The sequence below is a fragment of the Rhinichthys klamathensis genome, unplaced genomic scaffold (genome assembly GCF_029890125.1).
Source record: "Rhinichthys klamathensis goyatoka isolate OS25496 unplaced genomic scaffold, OSU_Roscu_1.1 h1tg000727l_1, whole genome shotgun sequence".
Classification (NCBI taxonomy): domain Eukaryota; kingdom Metazoa; phylum Chordata; class Actinopteri; order Cypriniformes; family Leuciscidae; genus Rhinichthys; species Rhinichthys klamathensis.
The window spans coordinates 254,509-271,140 of record NW_026607141.1 but is presented as its reverse complement, the minus strand read 5'-3'; the positions used below and the strand labels follow the sequence as shown (position 1 = coordinate 271,140).

The window sequence follows — 16,632 nt, the reverse complement described above, 5'->3', positions numbered from 1 at the left end:
GACTTTTTTCTTTCCCTTTTCTGTTTGAAACAGAAAAACTAGTGAAAAATCACTGGCTCAATGAAGTTTATAAATAATGCAAGTATGTACTATATATATATATATATATATATATATATATATATATATATATATATATATATATATATATACAGTGTGTGTGCATATATTGTATAAATATAATTTGAATTCCAGAATTTGCATATGTTTTAAGCAGTTGGACAATAAGGGGGGTTCTGTTTTGTATAGAATTAGAAAATATCTTATTGATTAAAAAACAACAACACTAAAATAATGATATGTGGGGGACTTTTGAAGGTTGAGGTTTGTCTAGTCACACCATTAAAACATTTTTAAATAATTAAGCAGTCACTAACTGTTACTAATTTATTTACACAATCTTTTAAATTTAAGCCAACTATGAAAATACTTTATGGTCTAATGAATGAAATTTTGGAATGTATCTTGTAAATATTTAAAATACACACAACATGAAAGAAATGTCCTTTAAGATCACCCAAATAAGGTTTTACCTCAGAAAAAATTATCAGTATTATTGATGGCATTTTTTTATTTTTTGACTTACATCGAGATTATTCTCGAAATGTATTTATAGAGTAATTTTGTTCAGAATTCTTTTCATTAACTGAAGAACATATTTTTTTCAACTTTGCTTTTGAGATGTAATGCAATGGCTTCTACTATATTTAAATGTATTGAATGACAGTTGTTTAATTAGCCATTTCCTACAGGCAAATTCCAAATAGACAAATATAAGCTTAGGACGAGTAAATCATTACATCAATATGATAAGAAGAAAGGACTCGTTTATGTAGTTACATAGAATAACCACAAAATACTTTTTTTTTTTTTTTAGAAATTCATAGAAAACCTTTTTAATAGAAATTTAAAAAAACATATTCAACATGACTGTACAGGGAGCTTAAAACATACATTTAATCAAAATACATTTGTTTTCACCGTGAGGTCAATAGGATGGAGATTTCACCATTGATTTAAAAAAAAAGATTTAAAAAGAAATCAAATGTGAGCAATGCCTGATTTAATGGTCACACACAGCTCATTAGACAGAATCACTCTTCAGCTGGAGCAAGTCATCATCCCGAAGGATTTGGACGGAGTCGACTGTCCGATTCTCAGTTCGTCTTTGCAGCTGTCCTTCTGATTTGTGTCCGGCGGTGGCGTGGACTCATAGAGGACACATATGGACCCGTCCTCTCCAATCCGGTAGGACACTTCATACGGGTCAACCCACATGGTGAGTTCACTTGGAAGCAGTGAAAAGAGTCGCTCTTTTGTGAGTCCGATCGTACAGGCCGCTTTGCCTATCAAAGGGTCCATCTTATGGTTGATCCGGATGCACCTGTAACCCGAACCTCGGCAAGGTGCGTTTGGGAACCAATGGTGCTGATAATGATCTACAATGAAAGAACAAAGTTAGACCTTGGCCCAATCAAACACGGCCTTTGATTAGCATTACTTGCCAAAGTTTTTAGGCTTGGTGCTTTGTTAAGGCAGATTGGGGGTTAAAATGGTGCAAGTTTCAATGAATGGACTTTGTTGCTGCAATAAACTGAATCTGATCTTCGGCTGGTTTTGTTTGTAACAATAAACAATGTTCATTTTTATTACAATGTATATAATTTGAACTATGGTTTACTTGAATTTTCTTTAAACAATGGAAAGATCATGTCCAATCCTATCTTACCCCCTAAAGATTCTTCCAAAGAGAATCTGAATTGTTGCAGCTGTTCTTCTGAAAGCAGTCCCGTTCCCCTCAACAGACGTGTGACAAAGTTAGCAGCAGTAGATACCTCGGTTTTCATCATGAAGTTTTTGCATGAGCTGAAAGGGAAAACGAGGTAAAACTGTGATACACCATCAAATGTGAGCACGAACGAGTTTTTTTAAGATCAATCAGCTCGAGTACATCTGAACTCAACAGGCCTGGCCAATGTCTTTGGCATATTCCTTTGTTCAAAACAACACGAAAAATCGCGCCTTAAAAGCTACTGACCTGCTCCAGTGAATCGGTATAGGGGTACAGATAGTTTCCAGAGCTGTTGTGAGCGTTTTTATTAACGAAGTTGTAAAAACGGGCAAATAATTTTCTGTTTTTGACCGCGAACTTCCTCCTTCGGTGGTGGTTTGAGTACGTGCAGCTCCAGTTCTTTGAGCTCAGATGGTAAACACTCTGCAGCCACGCGCCTCCGCCAATCAGAGAGCGAGTTCGAGGTGATGTCACAAAAGAGCTATTTCCATAAAAAGACGTTGTATCCATCACATCACTACACGTATCAAACTAGCAAATTGTAGTTGTTAGTATAAGTACTTTTATATTCTTATTTATATTGTATGGTGCATGTAATTTATTATATGCGTTATTTAATTATTTTTTCCCTCTGTGTCTCTCAGTAATTTGTTTCGTATTAAACTATTTCACGTACACAACTTGAATGCATGTATTGTGAAAGTTTTATGATAAAAAAACAGTGTCTTCACTTTTCACACAGATAAAATGCTGCTTGGTAGTTTTTAGTAGGTTGAAGGTTCAATTTTGTTGCAGTCCACAACTTTAAAGCAACAAAAAGATTTGTGTCCATGTTAATGTTTTAACTTTTAATAGTAACAGTGTTTTATTGTGTACCCATAGCATTTGTAATAGCCTTCGATGTTAAGTATATTTAGTACAGCTATTACATTTATATACAGTAGGCTAGGCTAAGTAAAAACAGGCTACATGCTGAAACAACTTTTATGAGAACTTGATTTACGTTTCATGTCTACGAACCTATTTTTTACAGTCTATGCTACGAACATTAAAAAAGGAAACAAACGTTTCCCACCGCACCATCACACACGTTAAAATAACTTTTAATTTACTTTTTTTTATAAATAGAATTTGTTTTAAAAATACAACTGATTTTATAACGTGTTTTCTAAATGTGAAAAAAAAAAAATCAAATCGTTCATAACGCGGTTCTGACTTGTCTCATGAGTCTCCGTAGTACGCTCGTTGGTCAATGGACCAATCATAGCGCACCGTAAGACACTTGGGCCACGCTTTAGCCAATCAGGTGAGGTTTTACTACCGCATGCGCTTTCTCTGGACGCATGATCCTGTTCAACACCGAATGAGAGGCAGAGCTCAGAAATGCTGTCAGCTTCACAAGTTTTCTGTTATTTTGTTTATTTAGTCATTTAGGTTTATGTTAACAGCTCAGAGTTGCTCGTTATTAGTGTTTTGTCCAGCATGGTGTATGTTTGACGAGTCGTAGCAGGTTAATGCAGGAGTCTGAGAGGGACACTGAAGCAGGTAACTGATAAACCTGAGCACTTTACCACAGTTTTACCATAATAAACCCAGTATGTGACTCTATAAGACTATTGTATGTAGGTTAGGTATTATTTTCCGCCTTTGGATGGAAAATAACTGGATTATTTACTCTGAACATCTAGTATTTACGATTATATATTACATTAAACTGTTTTTAAGTTTGCACTACTGACATTAATGACAATTTACAACGTGCACAAACTGTTATATCGGAAAAGGCTACTTTGCCGCACAAATTGAATAGTGTGTGTTTTATATATATGTATATATCTATATATATATATATATATATATATATATATATATATATGTATACGTCTATGTATACAGTCCTGTCAAAAGTTTAGACGCCTAAAAATTTTTTTTATTTTGACTGTTTTCATCACTGATCATCAATGAATAATAATTATGATTTTTTGATTTCCCAAAAGCACCTCATTGTCATGGACTTCCCGCCAAGCAAGAGACTGAAAGGTCATCAGGTGTCAGCCGGACCCGACCCGTTTGATGATGACATCGATTTCACCCAGGATGACCTGGACCAGATTGACATCATTGCATCCCAGGCCGTCACAGGAGACGTCCAGAACAGTGGGTCAAAGAGAACGCTTGGTCCTGTGTTCGCTTGCGCTGATGAGCAAAGCAAAGCACCTGTGAGATCAGGCCGAAAAACATTTGCCATCGGAGACGGCTGCAGCAATAGCACATATAACAATAAAGAACCTCCAAGAAAGGATGTGTTTGGTTAGTATAAGATGTTTTATTTGGACACACGTTCCACAAGTCTTTTGTTTCCCAAACTCTCCCTCTGTCTGCTTTTGGACTGAGCATTTTGTCTTATTCCCCACAGTTCTTTGCATAGCTCATTTTTGCATTATATTATGGACTCTGGATATGTTATTTTGTGTTTCACAGAGCAGATTTATACTAATAACAACAGCAGCTAATGATAGTTTATTATTAATTAATTAATACGAGTTAATTAATACAACAATCTAATACTATAATATATAATGATATTTAGAGTTTTTATTATAAAAAAAATAATTAAATTAAATGATTTGAAATCAAATTTATTAAGTATTATTGAATATTTGAAATAATTATTTTAATTTGACATTTTTTGCATTGTATAAAAATGCAATACAACACTATTATTATTGATGTATTTTAAGTCTAAATAATAAAGAATCTAAATATTATTATATTAATATATAATTGGATTTTCACATAATGCAAAAATTAACTAGGCAAAATACTGTGAGACTTATAAAATATTTCAAAATAATAAATAATAGTACATTTAATAAGGTGACTATATTATAATGCTAATTTAATTGAATAACCAAAAACTAAGCAAAAGACTGTGGGTATTAGACTTTAAAAATATTTCAATAATAATGTTAATAATACTCAATACATTTAATAACAAAAAAAATCTAATTATGTTATATTGGATTTTTTACAAAGCAAAAATTTATTAAATTAAACAAGTATGATTAAATGTAATTATTATTACTGAATATTTATTTACAAATATAACATAATACAAATATTTTTTAATTAAATTTAATAAATATTAGTATATGAATTATTATAAAATTAAATGTATTGTTATATTATTTTGAAATATTTTAAATATAATATTTTAAATATTTAATATTGTGAATATAAACTCTTATTCCCACAGTTCTTTGCACAGCATTTTATAATAAATATATAATTAAATGTTTCATGTAATTTTTTGCATTATATGAACTTTGGATGGGATAATCTAGAAATGTAACCAGTGTGTGTGTCACACAGCAGATGGTCATTCCAGTAAAGATGGAGAAGATCTGTACTACAAGCAATTAGAGGAACAGCAAGCAGACCTGAAGAAAAAGGTGTGTTCTTCATTTGGTCGGTTTGTTGTAGTTCATAAAAAAACACTTTATTTGCTCTCAAAAAGACCCCTTTTTTCCTGAATTCACCTTTTTAGACAAGGCTTCTTACACCAAAACAGCCATCATTTAGTTTCTCCTGATTTAGGATTTAGAAACCAGAAACTCATGTGTCTGCATTTCTGTTCACACTCAGCTGAAGGAGGTCGAGGAGGAGATCCTGATGAAGAACGGAGAGATCCGAGTCTTGCGGGACTCCCTGAAACTGGCCAATCAGGAGAAGGAACAGCAGCGGCAGACCCAACTCGCCCTGGAGAAAGAGAAAGCTCAGGCTCAGAGCGAACGGGAGAAGGAGCTGTCCAGGAAGGTACGGCACACAAGCTTGACTGGCGTCCGATGAAACGTTTCGTATGAACTCATGGAAATGCTGGATTTACTGCAGGTGCAGTCGCTGCAGTCGGAGTTGCACTTTAAAGAAGCCGAGATGAATGAAATGAGAGGGAAACTTCGGAGCGTTGAGCGTGGAGGAAAGCAGCCCGGCACACCTGCGCGAAACATGTAAATACAACTTTGATTTGTGTGTGTCTTCCAGAGGAATTGGTAATGACAAACAATTGTTCTGTTGTCTACACTGTTACAGCTTTTGGTCAGCATTTACAGCATTTCTTTCTTTTTTCCTTTTCTTTGTTCACATGAGCTTGTCTCTTTGCATGCACTCCACTCCAGTGTATCATATGTTATACTGGATTTTCTGTTAATAAATTAAATCGGTAACGCTTTATAATAGTCCCATTTGTTAACATTAGTTAATGCGTAAATGAACATAAACTACTACCAATGAACAATATATTTGTACAGCATTTATTAACCTTTGTTAGGTGTAAATACAGCAATCGCACTCGGGTGCGGTCCAAACAACCGTACCGAGACCCAGCTGAAGAGGAGGTCTCGGTCCGGTTCCAAACGAACTCTGGTACGGTTTGTTTAACATGACCCGACCCAATTGCAAAATGCTTTTTTGACAGGGTCAGATTGTTACTATGTAATTTGGGGTGATGAAAAATGCCTATACTTTATGGGTGCAATGGATCGCAGTTGATCTGTTGAGCCCCACGGTTCGGCACACATGTGATTCTCAGATTAACTACTAAATTTAACCATTATAGAGTGAAAGTTTATAATTTGGACGTGTTTTGCCAATTTACACGTTCAAACTGTTTTAAACGCAGAAGAAGAGGTGAAAATCGTGACCAGAGCCACACACGCAGAGAGAGAGAGAAAGAGATAGAGAGAGAGAGAGAGAGAGAGAGAGAGAGAGAGAGAGCGAGAAAGAGATAGAGATAGAGATAGAGAGAGGAGCGTTTCAGACAGCGCTCGAACACTGAATTGATTCCTCTTTTGCGTTTCCTTGCCCTTGAACGGACACATGCACACAAAATTATGTTAAAAAAACCTCGTCTAAATACCCATCTCGGCAAGTATTCTCTCGGTTATGTCATGGTTGAGAAAGAAAACAGATGTTTGTATTTTTTTTTTTTCAGTCCGTGCATTTGGTCTTAAAGTGACAGCACACACCTAATATTCCTACTGTTGTCTATGTTAATAAAACAACAAAATACAGCTTTAACAAAGATGAAACTATATTTAATTTCCACATTGAACAAATAGTGTTATTTTACATTTGGACTTAATTGTTCATTTCTGTACCTGAATACTACTGTTAGACTTTGTAACTTTATTTAGTATTCATCTCTGCTTGTAATTTGTGTATTTGTTCTTATTTTAACTGTTCACTTGTTGTTTTTAATAATGTTTGCTCTCTCCGCCGCAACCGTCTCCGCAAAATTCTGATTACAACAGAGTATAGATGACATCATATGATGCTCATAAGTTTCTTCATATTGCGTTAGTAGCTGATAACACCAAATCAGTAATAGAATAAAAATTGCAGTTATTTTTAATATGTATTATTAGTTGTAGTATAAAATACGGAGCCCCTAAAGGGACCTTTGCAAAAAAATTAAAAATAAAGACTATCGCGTGCGCACGGGAAACATATTGCGTGCGCACGCGATCGTTTCTCGTGCGCACGCGATATCTTTCTCGTGCGCACGCATTACAATTTCCGGTTTGCATACAATTTGCGTCACTGTCATTACTATGAGGAAAACAAGAGCATGGAATTCAAAGTTTAAACTTCTCCTCTAGATTAAAAAAGACCAAAGTGTTATTAAACTGTTGGTTGACCAATAAATCCTTATTTTTAAGGAATTGGTTTAACAGGGATATTAATCATCTTATGAATATGTTTAATAATTATGGAAATATTTTAATATATGAACAATTTATACGAATCCATAGTTTTCCTGTGCATTTTAAAGAATTTAATTCTGTCATTAAAGCTATTTCCCCTACTCTGATTCATCTTATCCAAAGTCATATTCAATTTAACTCCACATTAATGATAAATCCAAAATTAATTTTAAATGGCATTGAATTGATTGATAAAAAATTCAATAATAAACATATTTGTACAATATTTCAAATACAAAATAAAATAGCACCTAGAGGATTTTTTTTGGAACTCTATTATTGATAATATTAATTGGAAGACTGCTTGGTTAATCCCCTTTAAATATTGCATTAATAATAAAACCAAAGAAATACATTTTAAAATTGTGCATACTATACATGTTAGAATTTTGATGATTACGGCTTACGGCTATGAAAACCTTTTCACAATATTCTAAATTTGAATTTGGGATTTTCATAAGCTGTAAGCCATAATCATAAAAATGATAACAAATAAAGGCTTGAAATATCTCACTTTGCATGTAATGAGTCTGTTATATATTAGTTTCAACTTTTAAGTTGGGGATGAATTTAAATATTTTTGCTTATGGATATAAAATTTTGCCAACAATATAAATTAACAATGTATTCAAGACCTTTGTTAACATTGTTTTCTTAATATACAATAATATAATTTAAAGTAAAATAGTATTTAATTGTTACTAAATTAAAGATAAATTCTGCCAATTCCTTCCAGAAATTTTGGATAATTTTGCATTCAAAAAACAAATGAGTCAACACCTCTTTCCCACTTTTACAAAAGGAACATAAATCGTCAATATCGGAGTATCTTGCAATTTCTTTGGTTTTATTATTAATGCAATATTTAAAGGGGATTAACAAAATCCTCTAGGTGCTATTTTATTTTTTATTTGAAATATTGTACAAATATGTTTATTATAGCATTTTTTATCAATCAATTCAATGCCATTTATTTTGGATTTATCATTAATGTGGAGTTAAATTGAATATGACTTTTGATAAGATGAATCAGAGTAGGGGAAATGGCTTTAATTAAATTGTTTAAAATGCACAGGAAAACTATGGATTTGCATACATTGTTCGTATGTTAAAATATTTCCATAATTATCAAACCTATTCATAAGATGATTAATATCCCTGTTAAACCAATTCCTTAAAAAATAAGGATTTATTGGTCACGTTGTAACCAACAGTTTAATAACACTTTGGTCTTTTTTAATCTAGAGGAGAAGTTTAAACTTTGACATCCATGCTCTTGTTTTCCTCATAGTAATGACAGTGATGCAAATTGTACGCAAACCGGAAATTGTTATGCGTGCGCACGCAATAGTGTTATTTTTTTATTTTTGCAAAGGTCCCTTTAGGGGCTCCGTAATTTAAAGAATACAATGAAATAAAATAATAAAAATATCACTATTACTTTTTTATAATAATAATTATTAATAGTAGTAGTATTGTTATAAGTATTGCTGTTCAAATAATATATTTATTTATTTAATATTTATATTAGTGATCATTGTTATTATTATAATTAATACAAATAATAAATTATAACATTTGATTTGTATCAAAAGGTTAGAATGTTACCTCAGAACCGCTCTAGACAAATAGTTGATTTGTGTTTTGTGTTTTGTGGTGTTAACACAGTATTCACTCTCCTGCAAGGGGAGCGTTCATGACTAAGGAAAACTTTGCCGCCGAGCTCTCCAAGAAAACATCTCCTATCAAAAAAGACCATCTATTAGAGGGTATGGATTATTACACATTTTAGGCACATTTCCTTTCCTGAGAGGTCTTTCCATTATCGTTCAATCCTCAACATCACATTTTCAAACTCTTATCAGATGGGAAACCAGCGCAGCCCAAACGTTTCCTCACAGAAGAGCCACAGTCAGACCAAACCCTCAGATCTGACCATCGACAGGAAGGTAACGGCTGATCAAATCTCTAGCGTTATCTTCAGTCTGTTCTCTCAGTGTGTTTGCTGTGAGCTTGTGTTTGTGATGCTGTAGGCTGTGTGTTGTTGAACCTACTGCTGCAACAACCGTTGGATCCGAGCACTTTGGGTCTGTGTCACCTGCTGTCCATCAGTCCTGCCGCTCTACCAAACGTCCTGTCACAGAACGGCTACGTCAGCTCGTGAGTATCAACAAGACATCCCATACAACACTTAACACTGGCTGAAATGTCCTGAAACCTGAGAAATGTACTGTAAACATTGGCTTTTACTACATACAACTGTTTGTTTTGGGAAATCATTGGCCCACTTTCACAACATTAATCATAAAGAATGGAAATTTCCATTGCAACATTTGTAGATGTTGGTATATTCCATTGGAACATTTGAACAATGTCAACATTGGAAACGTTGATCTAATATATTTTAAGTCACATGATCAGAGATATTTTCGGTTCATAAAGCACACTATACAGAATACTTCACTTTACGTTCATTCCAGAGAGATAAAAGTACATTATGACATTTGCTGGGGTTTTTTTTATCAGTACTTATAAAATATTATTGGTTGTATTTTATTATTTACGGTATTAAACAAAATATTATACAATATTGTATTAATAAAAAATAAATATATATATATATATATATATATATATATATACGTTTTTACATCATGACATGCTTTTTTATTCTGAAACATTATTAAAACGGTATTATTTGTTGTATATTATTATGTATCATTAAATTAAGTATTATAGATTAATGTATTCATAATAATATATAGAATAAAGAACACTGTGTATCTTCTTATTAATCATAATAATAATTTTTACATCATGACAATTTTTTTATTTTTCATTATTTATTATTAAATTAAATAAAAAGTATAATTATTATTGCTAGTAGTAGCAGTAGTAGGATTCATTTTTGCACCATGACATTTGTTGTTAAAACATTAATGTTAATTTTTTTAAAAATTTTAATGTTAAAAACATTATAATAATGTTGTATTTTATTGTTCATTATTAAATTAAACATTATAGAATATTGTATTAATTCTAACAATTATTATTGTTGTTACTAGTAGTATTCATATTTACACCATGACATTTGCTTTTATTTATTTTAAAACATAATTGTTAAAATATTATTTGTTGTATTTTAATATTTATTGTTAAATAAAATATTATAGAATAATGTATTCATAATAGTAATACAAATTTAAAAAAAAAAATTGAAAGTAGAAAATATTGGAAAACCTTTTTTTTTAGGCCTGAAACTTGTGGAAATTTGATAGTTATTTGTGGAAATAGTATACATGTATGATAAATTAACTATTACCAATATGTCTTAAGTATTTGCAACTGTTTGTTAAATGTTTACTATTGCAACTTTAATTATCCGTGTAAAAAGTTTGGACTGTTGTGAATTGTTTCCCCCCTTTACATTAGGGGATCATTGACGACTTCCAGCTCGTCCTCCACAGAATTCCGATCGATTCATTGTCCTCAAGCTCGATTCCACCAGCTGCAGAGTCTCGCTATGTCTGCTCTCACCGCATTAACTCTCCAGCCCTCCACGAGTGTCCCACGTAACCCAGATGCTGCTCTCCAAACCTGCCCGGCCGCGGTGCACTTCCTCCCCCTGCTCACCTTCCACATCAGCACGTACTGTCAGTCGCTGGAGTCCGTCGAGAGCTCTGCGAAAGCCTCGCTCCATGGCAGCTCCCTGTCGGGATCTTCCGACTCCAGCCTGGCCTTGAGTCTGGAGGAATCTCTCAGCGGTCAGGAGGAGTTTGCCCTGGCAGCCATGCAAGCCCTCTATCACATAGTGTGCTACAGCTGTGAGGCTTTGGAGATGGTTCTGTGCCATCAGGACGGAGAGATTTCCCTTAACCGGCCGCAGTGTTCGAAGAATCTCCTCAGCGCCTCTGAGCATCTCACCGGGGAGGTGCAAACCCAGCTGCCTCTTCTCAGGAGACTCCTACAGTTGGCTGATCCAGCGTTCATTACCGCCGCTGGCCAGAGGGAGGCGCTAGTAAACACTAGTTTGAAGACTCTTAGCAGGCTGGCCGAGAGAGCGCAGGAGAACCAGCTCTTCAGGTATAGTATATGTGTCTACATGAGTGTCATGTTCTTTTCCCATTTCATAGTCTGATTCTGCCTCTTAATTTACATTTAGATGACTGAAAGTGGAAAGAAATACTGTGGCAACATCTTAACCCTGTAAAGCCTGACATGAAATCATGTTCACACTTAAGTCACACTTTAGAGAATTGGACACTTTAGTCCGATTCTCACTACTAACTATGACTTTTGCCTCCAATAAACTCCTAATTACTGCTTATTAATAGTTGGTTAAGTTTAGGTATTGTGTAGGATTAAGGGATGTAGAATATGGTCATACAGAAAAAGGGCTGGTTCACACAGAACACATTTTTGCTGTTAGGCCGTGTTTCCAGCAAACGTTTTTTTTCCCAAGGCTAGCATATTTTTCCAATTGTTTTCAATGGGAGTGGAGCTGAGCTCCTATTTCACACAGAGTGCCAAGCGGTGAACTACCGTAGTATTTCATTTCACAGATAGTTTGTTTCTATATTGTTTCTATATAAAAATTATCGTTGTTCAAGCAGGATGTGCCGGTTGGTTGGTGTGGTATTTGTCCCGCCCGTCCTCTACTGTGATTGGACGGCTGGGTAAAAAGTGACAGTGCCACCCTATACAGAACACTTCAATATACATTCCATCCAGGACTTTTTTTTTTAAAAGACATCTTTTTTAAAACGATGAGCGCTGCGTTTTATCTAAAGTTGAACATTCTTCAACTCTCGGCAACCGGTAAAAAAATGCTTTGTGCTCAGCGTGAAATACACGTTCAGCTCCTCGTCACGCTGCTGGCGTTTGAAAAAGCAGAGCTCCCATTGAAAACAATTGGAAAACTACGCTATAGCCGTGGAGCGGAAAAAAGTGCAAGGTCTAGAAAAGCGTTTTTTTATAAGTTGAACTTATTTTAACTTGAGCGCCGCGTTTTTAGAATGCTGTGTCACGGTCCATTCACACGGGGCATCGGCCTTGGCGCTTTTTATTTACTTTGATTTGGTGATGTCATGCTTTGCCGAACTGAATTGTGGGTTCCCTTGCGTCACGTCACTGGTGTTGCTCTCGGCAGAAGTTGAAAAGTTTTCAACTTTTCAAGCGCCAACGCAGGCATCAGCCAATCAGATCGCCTATGCAAATACTCTAGCACAGACGCTAGCCAATTGAGTTCATGCGACACTGGAAAAGTAATGTGATTGGCTGTTGTCGATGTGACGGCACCAAGCTTCAGACACGCCCTCCGTCAAGCGTCGACGCCCCGATGAATGCAGGATCGCACGCGAGACGCTGCAAAGACGCAAGTCGAGAGCGCAACGGTTTGAGACGTCCGTTAAGCACGTGTTCATGATGGGAAAACACATTCTGTGTGAATGCTCTAAGGCATTAATATGTGCTTTATAAACTAATAAACAGCCAATATCCTACTAATATATAAATATAGACGGTTTCAACGGCAACAACATAAACAAACGTTACTGCGCATGCGCGCTTTTGTGGCCCAAACTTAACTTCCGGTAGAGTCAATAACAACAGAGTTCATCTGTAGAAACCATAGACTTTTTGTGAGAAAAAAGTCAGAATTGTGAGATAAAAAGTCTCAATTCTGTCTTTTTTTCTCGCAATTGCGACTTTATTTCTCAGAATTGCAACTTTATTTCTCACAATTCTGACTTCTTATCTCGCAATAATGAGATAAAAAGTCTCAATTATTATTATTTTTTTATTCTTCAAGGCCGGAAACAAGCTTCCATAATTATCTGTTGCTTATCATGAGTTTGTTACCTGTAACGAAGTGAGTGCTACAGATCCTTGAATTCTTGCCTGGCTGCCAAGCCTCTCATCGCACAGCGGTGATCCACGCTCGCCGTCTCCCTTCGTTTTTAGGAAACCGAAATTTTTTATTTTTGATAAGGTATTTGTCCCAGAGCCTCAGGTTGCATCCCACAACACAACAACCTGAGGCCAACTTCAGTCTGCTCATCACCTTAATTTTCACTGCGTTTGTAGTCGGCGCCATATTACCAGAGAATGATATTATGATATTACCGGTTAACAAACACAGACCGGAAGTTAACTTCGGGCCAGCGCGTAACCCGGGCAACGCGCTTGCGTTCGATGAAACCGTCTATATAATAATAAGCAACTAGTTAGTTGTGAGAACTGGACCCTAAACTAAAGTGTTACTGAAATCATAGAACAATCTGCTTTTTTGATCAAAACTTTAGACCGACTTTTTTGTTGTTTGTTTTTTGAGAAAAAAATCACCTCAACTTTATCCAGACTGAGCAAAAAAAAAAAGCAGTTTGGTGAAGTTTCTGATATTTATATGACCAGAGAGTAAAATTACACAGCTTGTAATGTAAATAAGCATATTATTATAATCATCCTTATTTACTTTTATTCACCAATTAAACTGTAGTCTGATTTCTCAAATGTAGACTCCAGGTTGTCGTGTCGAGTCAAGTGTTGTCCAAATGCATGACTCTGGAGACGTCCTACAGAATAGTCCATCTGTCTGTGAGATTTCTGTCGTTTATCATCTATAATGAAGAGATGGCCACAAAACTCTGCTCACATGAATGTAAGTGTCTTTTTAGCATTTCATAAAGTGTATTTTTGTTGGCTTGGGTTAACGCAAACCCTGTCTTCCGTCAGATCCATGTCCTTTTCTCAAAATATTCCAGTACGTCACCTCTAGACCGCAGAAATCCACCTCAGAAGATATGTGGAGTCGTTTTGAACTTGAGGTGATTTATCTTGCAGTACTTTGTTTTGAAATGCATTGTATTAAACTGTCATTTTAAAAATACGATTCCTCTGTCAATAGGTCATCCGGTTTTTAACCAAACTGTTCACACAGAAGGCAGAAACATGGACAGCTTTTTGTGAATCATCCTGCCAGTGTATTAATGAGGTTTGATTCAGACAAACACTACAACTTTTCACCCTCCATGTCTGTTAGTTTTGAAGCAAAACCATTATACAAGAATATAATTGACAAAATGACTACAGAAGCACAATGGAAATGATCATTGTTCTTGAGTCTTTCATAACTGTAGAGCAAAATGCAACAAAATGGTCTGGTACTGACCATACTGTATTTTTTTCGTCTTCAGGTGGTGCGGACGATCGTTGTGCTTTTACACAGGCAGTGGCTGAAAACAAAAGGCAGAGGAAGTCAAACGCTGAGGAATCGGACCTGGACGAGTCCTGGATTACAGGTACTGCGAGAAGCTCTGATGTTACTGCACTGGCTGCTGTTGAAGGACTCGTCCTTTTCCGAACACTGTCTGGACGTCCTGCACATGTACGATCAGGTCATTCCCGCCATCAGAGACACGTTCCGTCTGGTCCCAGATCTGTCCGAGAGCGAAGGTGGGTTCACATCTCTTTATTCAGTAAGTTATAGTAATTAATGCCAACATCATTTTGATTGGCTAACTGACTTCTGAGTAGCATCTGATGTATAACATTTACTGTCCTTAAAGATATTTGTTTTAAAATTAGTCCACTGTGATGCATTAAATGGTATTATATTGTTGTTTCACTCCAGAACTGGCTCTGGAGGAGATCTGCAGATCTGAAACGGAGTACGTTGAAGACATGGATATGGAGACGGGGTCATAATGATCTAATATAAAGTCAAGTTTTGTAATGAAAAATGTTCAGTGTGTCCCCTCAGAAACATTGTTTGTCTCTTGTCCTCAGATTTTGTCACTCTTTTTAAGACTGAGCACTAATGACTTGAATTAAAGAATTAATTCTGTCACTGAGGTATTTTAATTCTTTATGAATTACAGTTTTTATAAACCGAGGGATGAGTCAAAAAAAATTTTTTTGTGATAATTAACAACAAGTGACAAATGCTATAAATAGAGTAATATTTAAGGGATAGGCTTTATGTCGTATGTCACATGAACAAACAGGAAAACGGATCTCATCACATCATGTTTTCAGAGAAATTGTTAACGGCATGAACTGACGGCAATATATGGACTTTGGTGGCTAGTTATTTTTTATTGCCAGCTCTATATTTAACAAAGTACATACGAAAAGAAAAAAAAACAGAACTAGAAGTGATGCAACCTGTTTTACAGATTACACCCCCATTATACAAGTCTATGATTATTTTGCTTTCATGACCATCTTACATTATCTTGCTTATTACGCGGCTACTCACTCAAAAAAATAGTTTGGCTGATTTGTAATTTTAATTTGAGTTTAAGGGATCGTTCACCCAAATATTTTGTCATTACTTACTCACCCTCAAGTTGTTCCAAACCGACTTCCATAGTAGGATTTTTTTTTTATACAATGGGTCGGTCAACTGTCTGGTCACCAACTTTCTTTAAAATATATTATTTTGTGTTTAACAGAAGAAAAAAAATCATACAGGTTTTTAAAACAACATGAGAGTAAGTAATAATGACAAATTTTTGGGTAAACTATCCCTTTAAAATAATACCGGTAATCTCGGTTGAATATAATCCACAAATTTACGGCAGGAAAAAAAGTAGTACATTATTATAATATACAAAAAGAATTGGGATAGCAACAAAACGAACACAACAATTTTACAGCAAAGTCCTTTGAGGTAAGTAAGTTACACTATCGACAAGTAATGCGCAAAATGGCGGGAGTTTGTAAAACGAGGACACGAGTTCGCGGACTTGCGCCCGGAAAGTAGCGGGGGCTTTAGTTACCTGACGACGGCGAATATGAGGAAATATCTCAGTCACAGCTGATTCAGAGACCTGCATAATAAGATAAAACGTACGCTAACGGACAATGTGACAATGTATTTCCAGATGTTATATGTACTTTCCCATCGATCAGTGTGTATTTTTAGCATGTTGTTTAAATGTAGAAAGTATTTGGCATCAACACATGAGTGAGCTCACTTCCTGTACACCATTTAACTTGCCCTGTGTAGGTTTTGAAAAAAATGGAAAATCTGACTAAAATGAGAGAAATAATGTTTGTAGGCAGAGAATGTGACAC

The 16,632-nt window shown here is 35.2% G+C and overlaps 2 protein-coding genes across 4 annotated transcripts; one reads left to right on the top strand and one right to left on the bottom strand.

The window, feature by feature from the left end:
- Positions 1-862: 862 nt before the first annotated feature.
- Positions 863-2,196, bottom strand: si:dkey-42i9.4 (uncharacterized protein LOC492503 homolog). The gene is made up of 3 exons (XM_056242438.1): positions 2,039-2,196; positions 1,730-1,866; positions 863-1,439 (listed from the first exon to the last, which is right to left on the bottom strand). Exons 2-3 carry the CDS (start codon positions 1,848-1,850, stop codon positions 1,102-1,104), a joined length of 459 nt encoding a protein of 152 aa, XP_056098413.1. The 5' UTR covers positions 1,851-1,866; positions 2,039-2,196; the 3' UTR covers positions 863-1,101.
- An 823-nt stretch (positions 2,197-3,019) lies between these two features.
- On the top strand, positions 3,020-15,400 carry atrip (ATR interacting protein). 3 transcript variants are annotated; one of them, XM_056242463.1, is made up of 14 exons: positions 3,020-3,098; positions 3,790-4,102; positions 5,165-5,244; positions 5,438-5,608; positions 5,684-5,799; positions 9,223-9,323; positions 9,420-9,503; positions 9,588-9,714; positions 10,987-11,637; positions 14,070-14,212; positions 14,287-14,378; positions 14,459-14,545; positions 14,748-15,006; positions 15,185-15,400. In XM_056242463.1, the coding sequence occupies exons 2-14, from the start codon at positions 3,802-3,804 to the stop codon at positions 15,256-15,258; spliced, it is 2,286 nt and encodes a 761-aa protein (XP_056098438.1). In that variant the 5' UTR covers positions 3,020-3,098; positions 3,790-3,801; the 3' UTR covers positions 15,259-15,400. The 3 variants fall into 3 exon arrangements, with proteins under 3 accessions (XP_056098438.1, XP_056098439.1, XP_056098436.1); XM_056242464.1 differs by lacking the exon at positions 3,020-3,098 and adding an exon at positions 3,122-3,337 and having other exon boundaries at positions 5,168-5,244; XM_056242461.1 differs by lacking the exon at positions 3,020-3,098 and adding an exon at positions 3,122-3,337.
- Positions 15,401-16,632: the final 1,232 nt, after the last annotated feature.

Bases quoted from the DNA above. Each gene is read 5' to 3' on its own strand.
- si:dkey-42i9.4 (XM_056242438.1), bottom strand. From the start codon at position 1,850: ATGATGAAAACCGAGGTATCTACTGCTGCTAACTTTGTCACACGTCTG. The intron at 1,440-1,729 runs GTAAGATAGGAT...CTTTCATTGTAG, and splicing joins TTTGGAAGAATCTTTAGGGG to ATCATTATCAGCACCATTGG.
- atrip (XM_056242463.1), top strand. From the start codon at position 3,802: ATGGACTTCCCGCCAAGCAAGAGACTGAAAGGTCATCAGGTGTCAGCC. The intron at 5,245-5,437 runs GTGTGTTCTTCA...GTTCACACTCAG, and splicing joins AAGCAGACCTGAAGAAAAAG to CTGAAGGAGGTCGAGGAGGA. The intron at 9,504-9,587 runs GTAACGGCTGAT...GTGATGCTGTAG, and splicing joins ATCTGACCATCGACAGGAAG to GCTGTGTGTTGTTGAACCTA.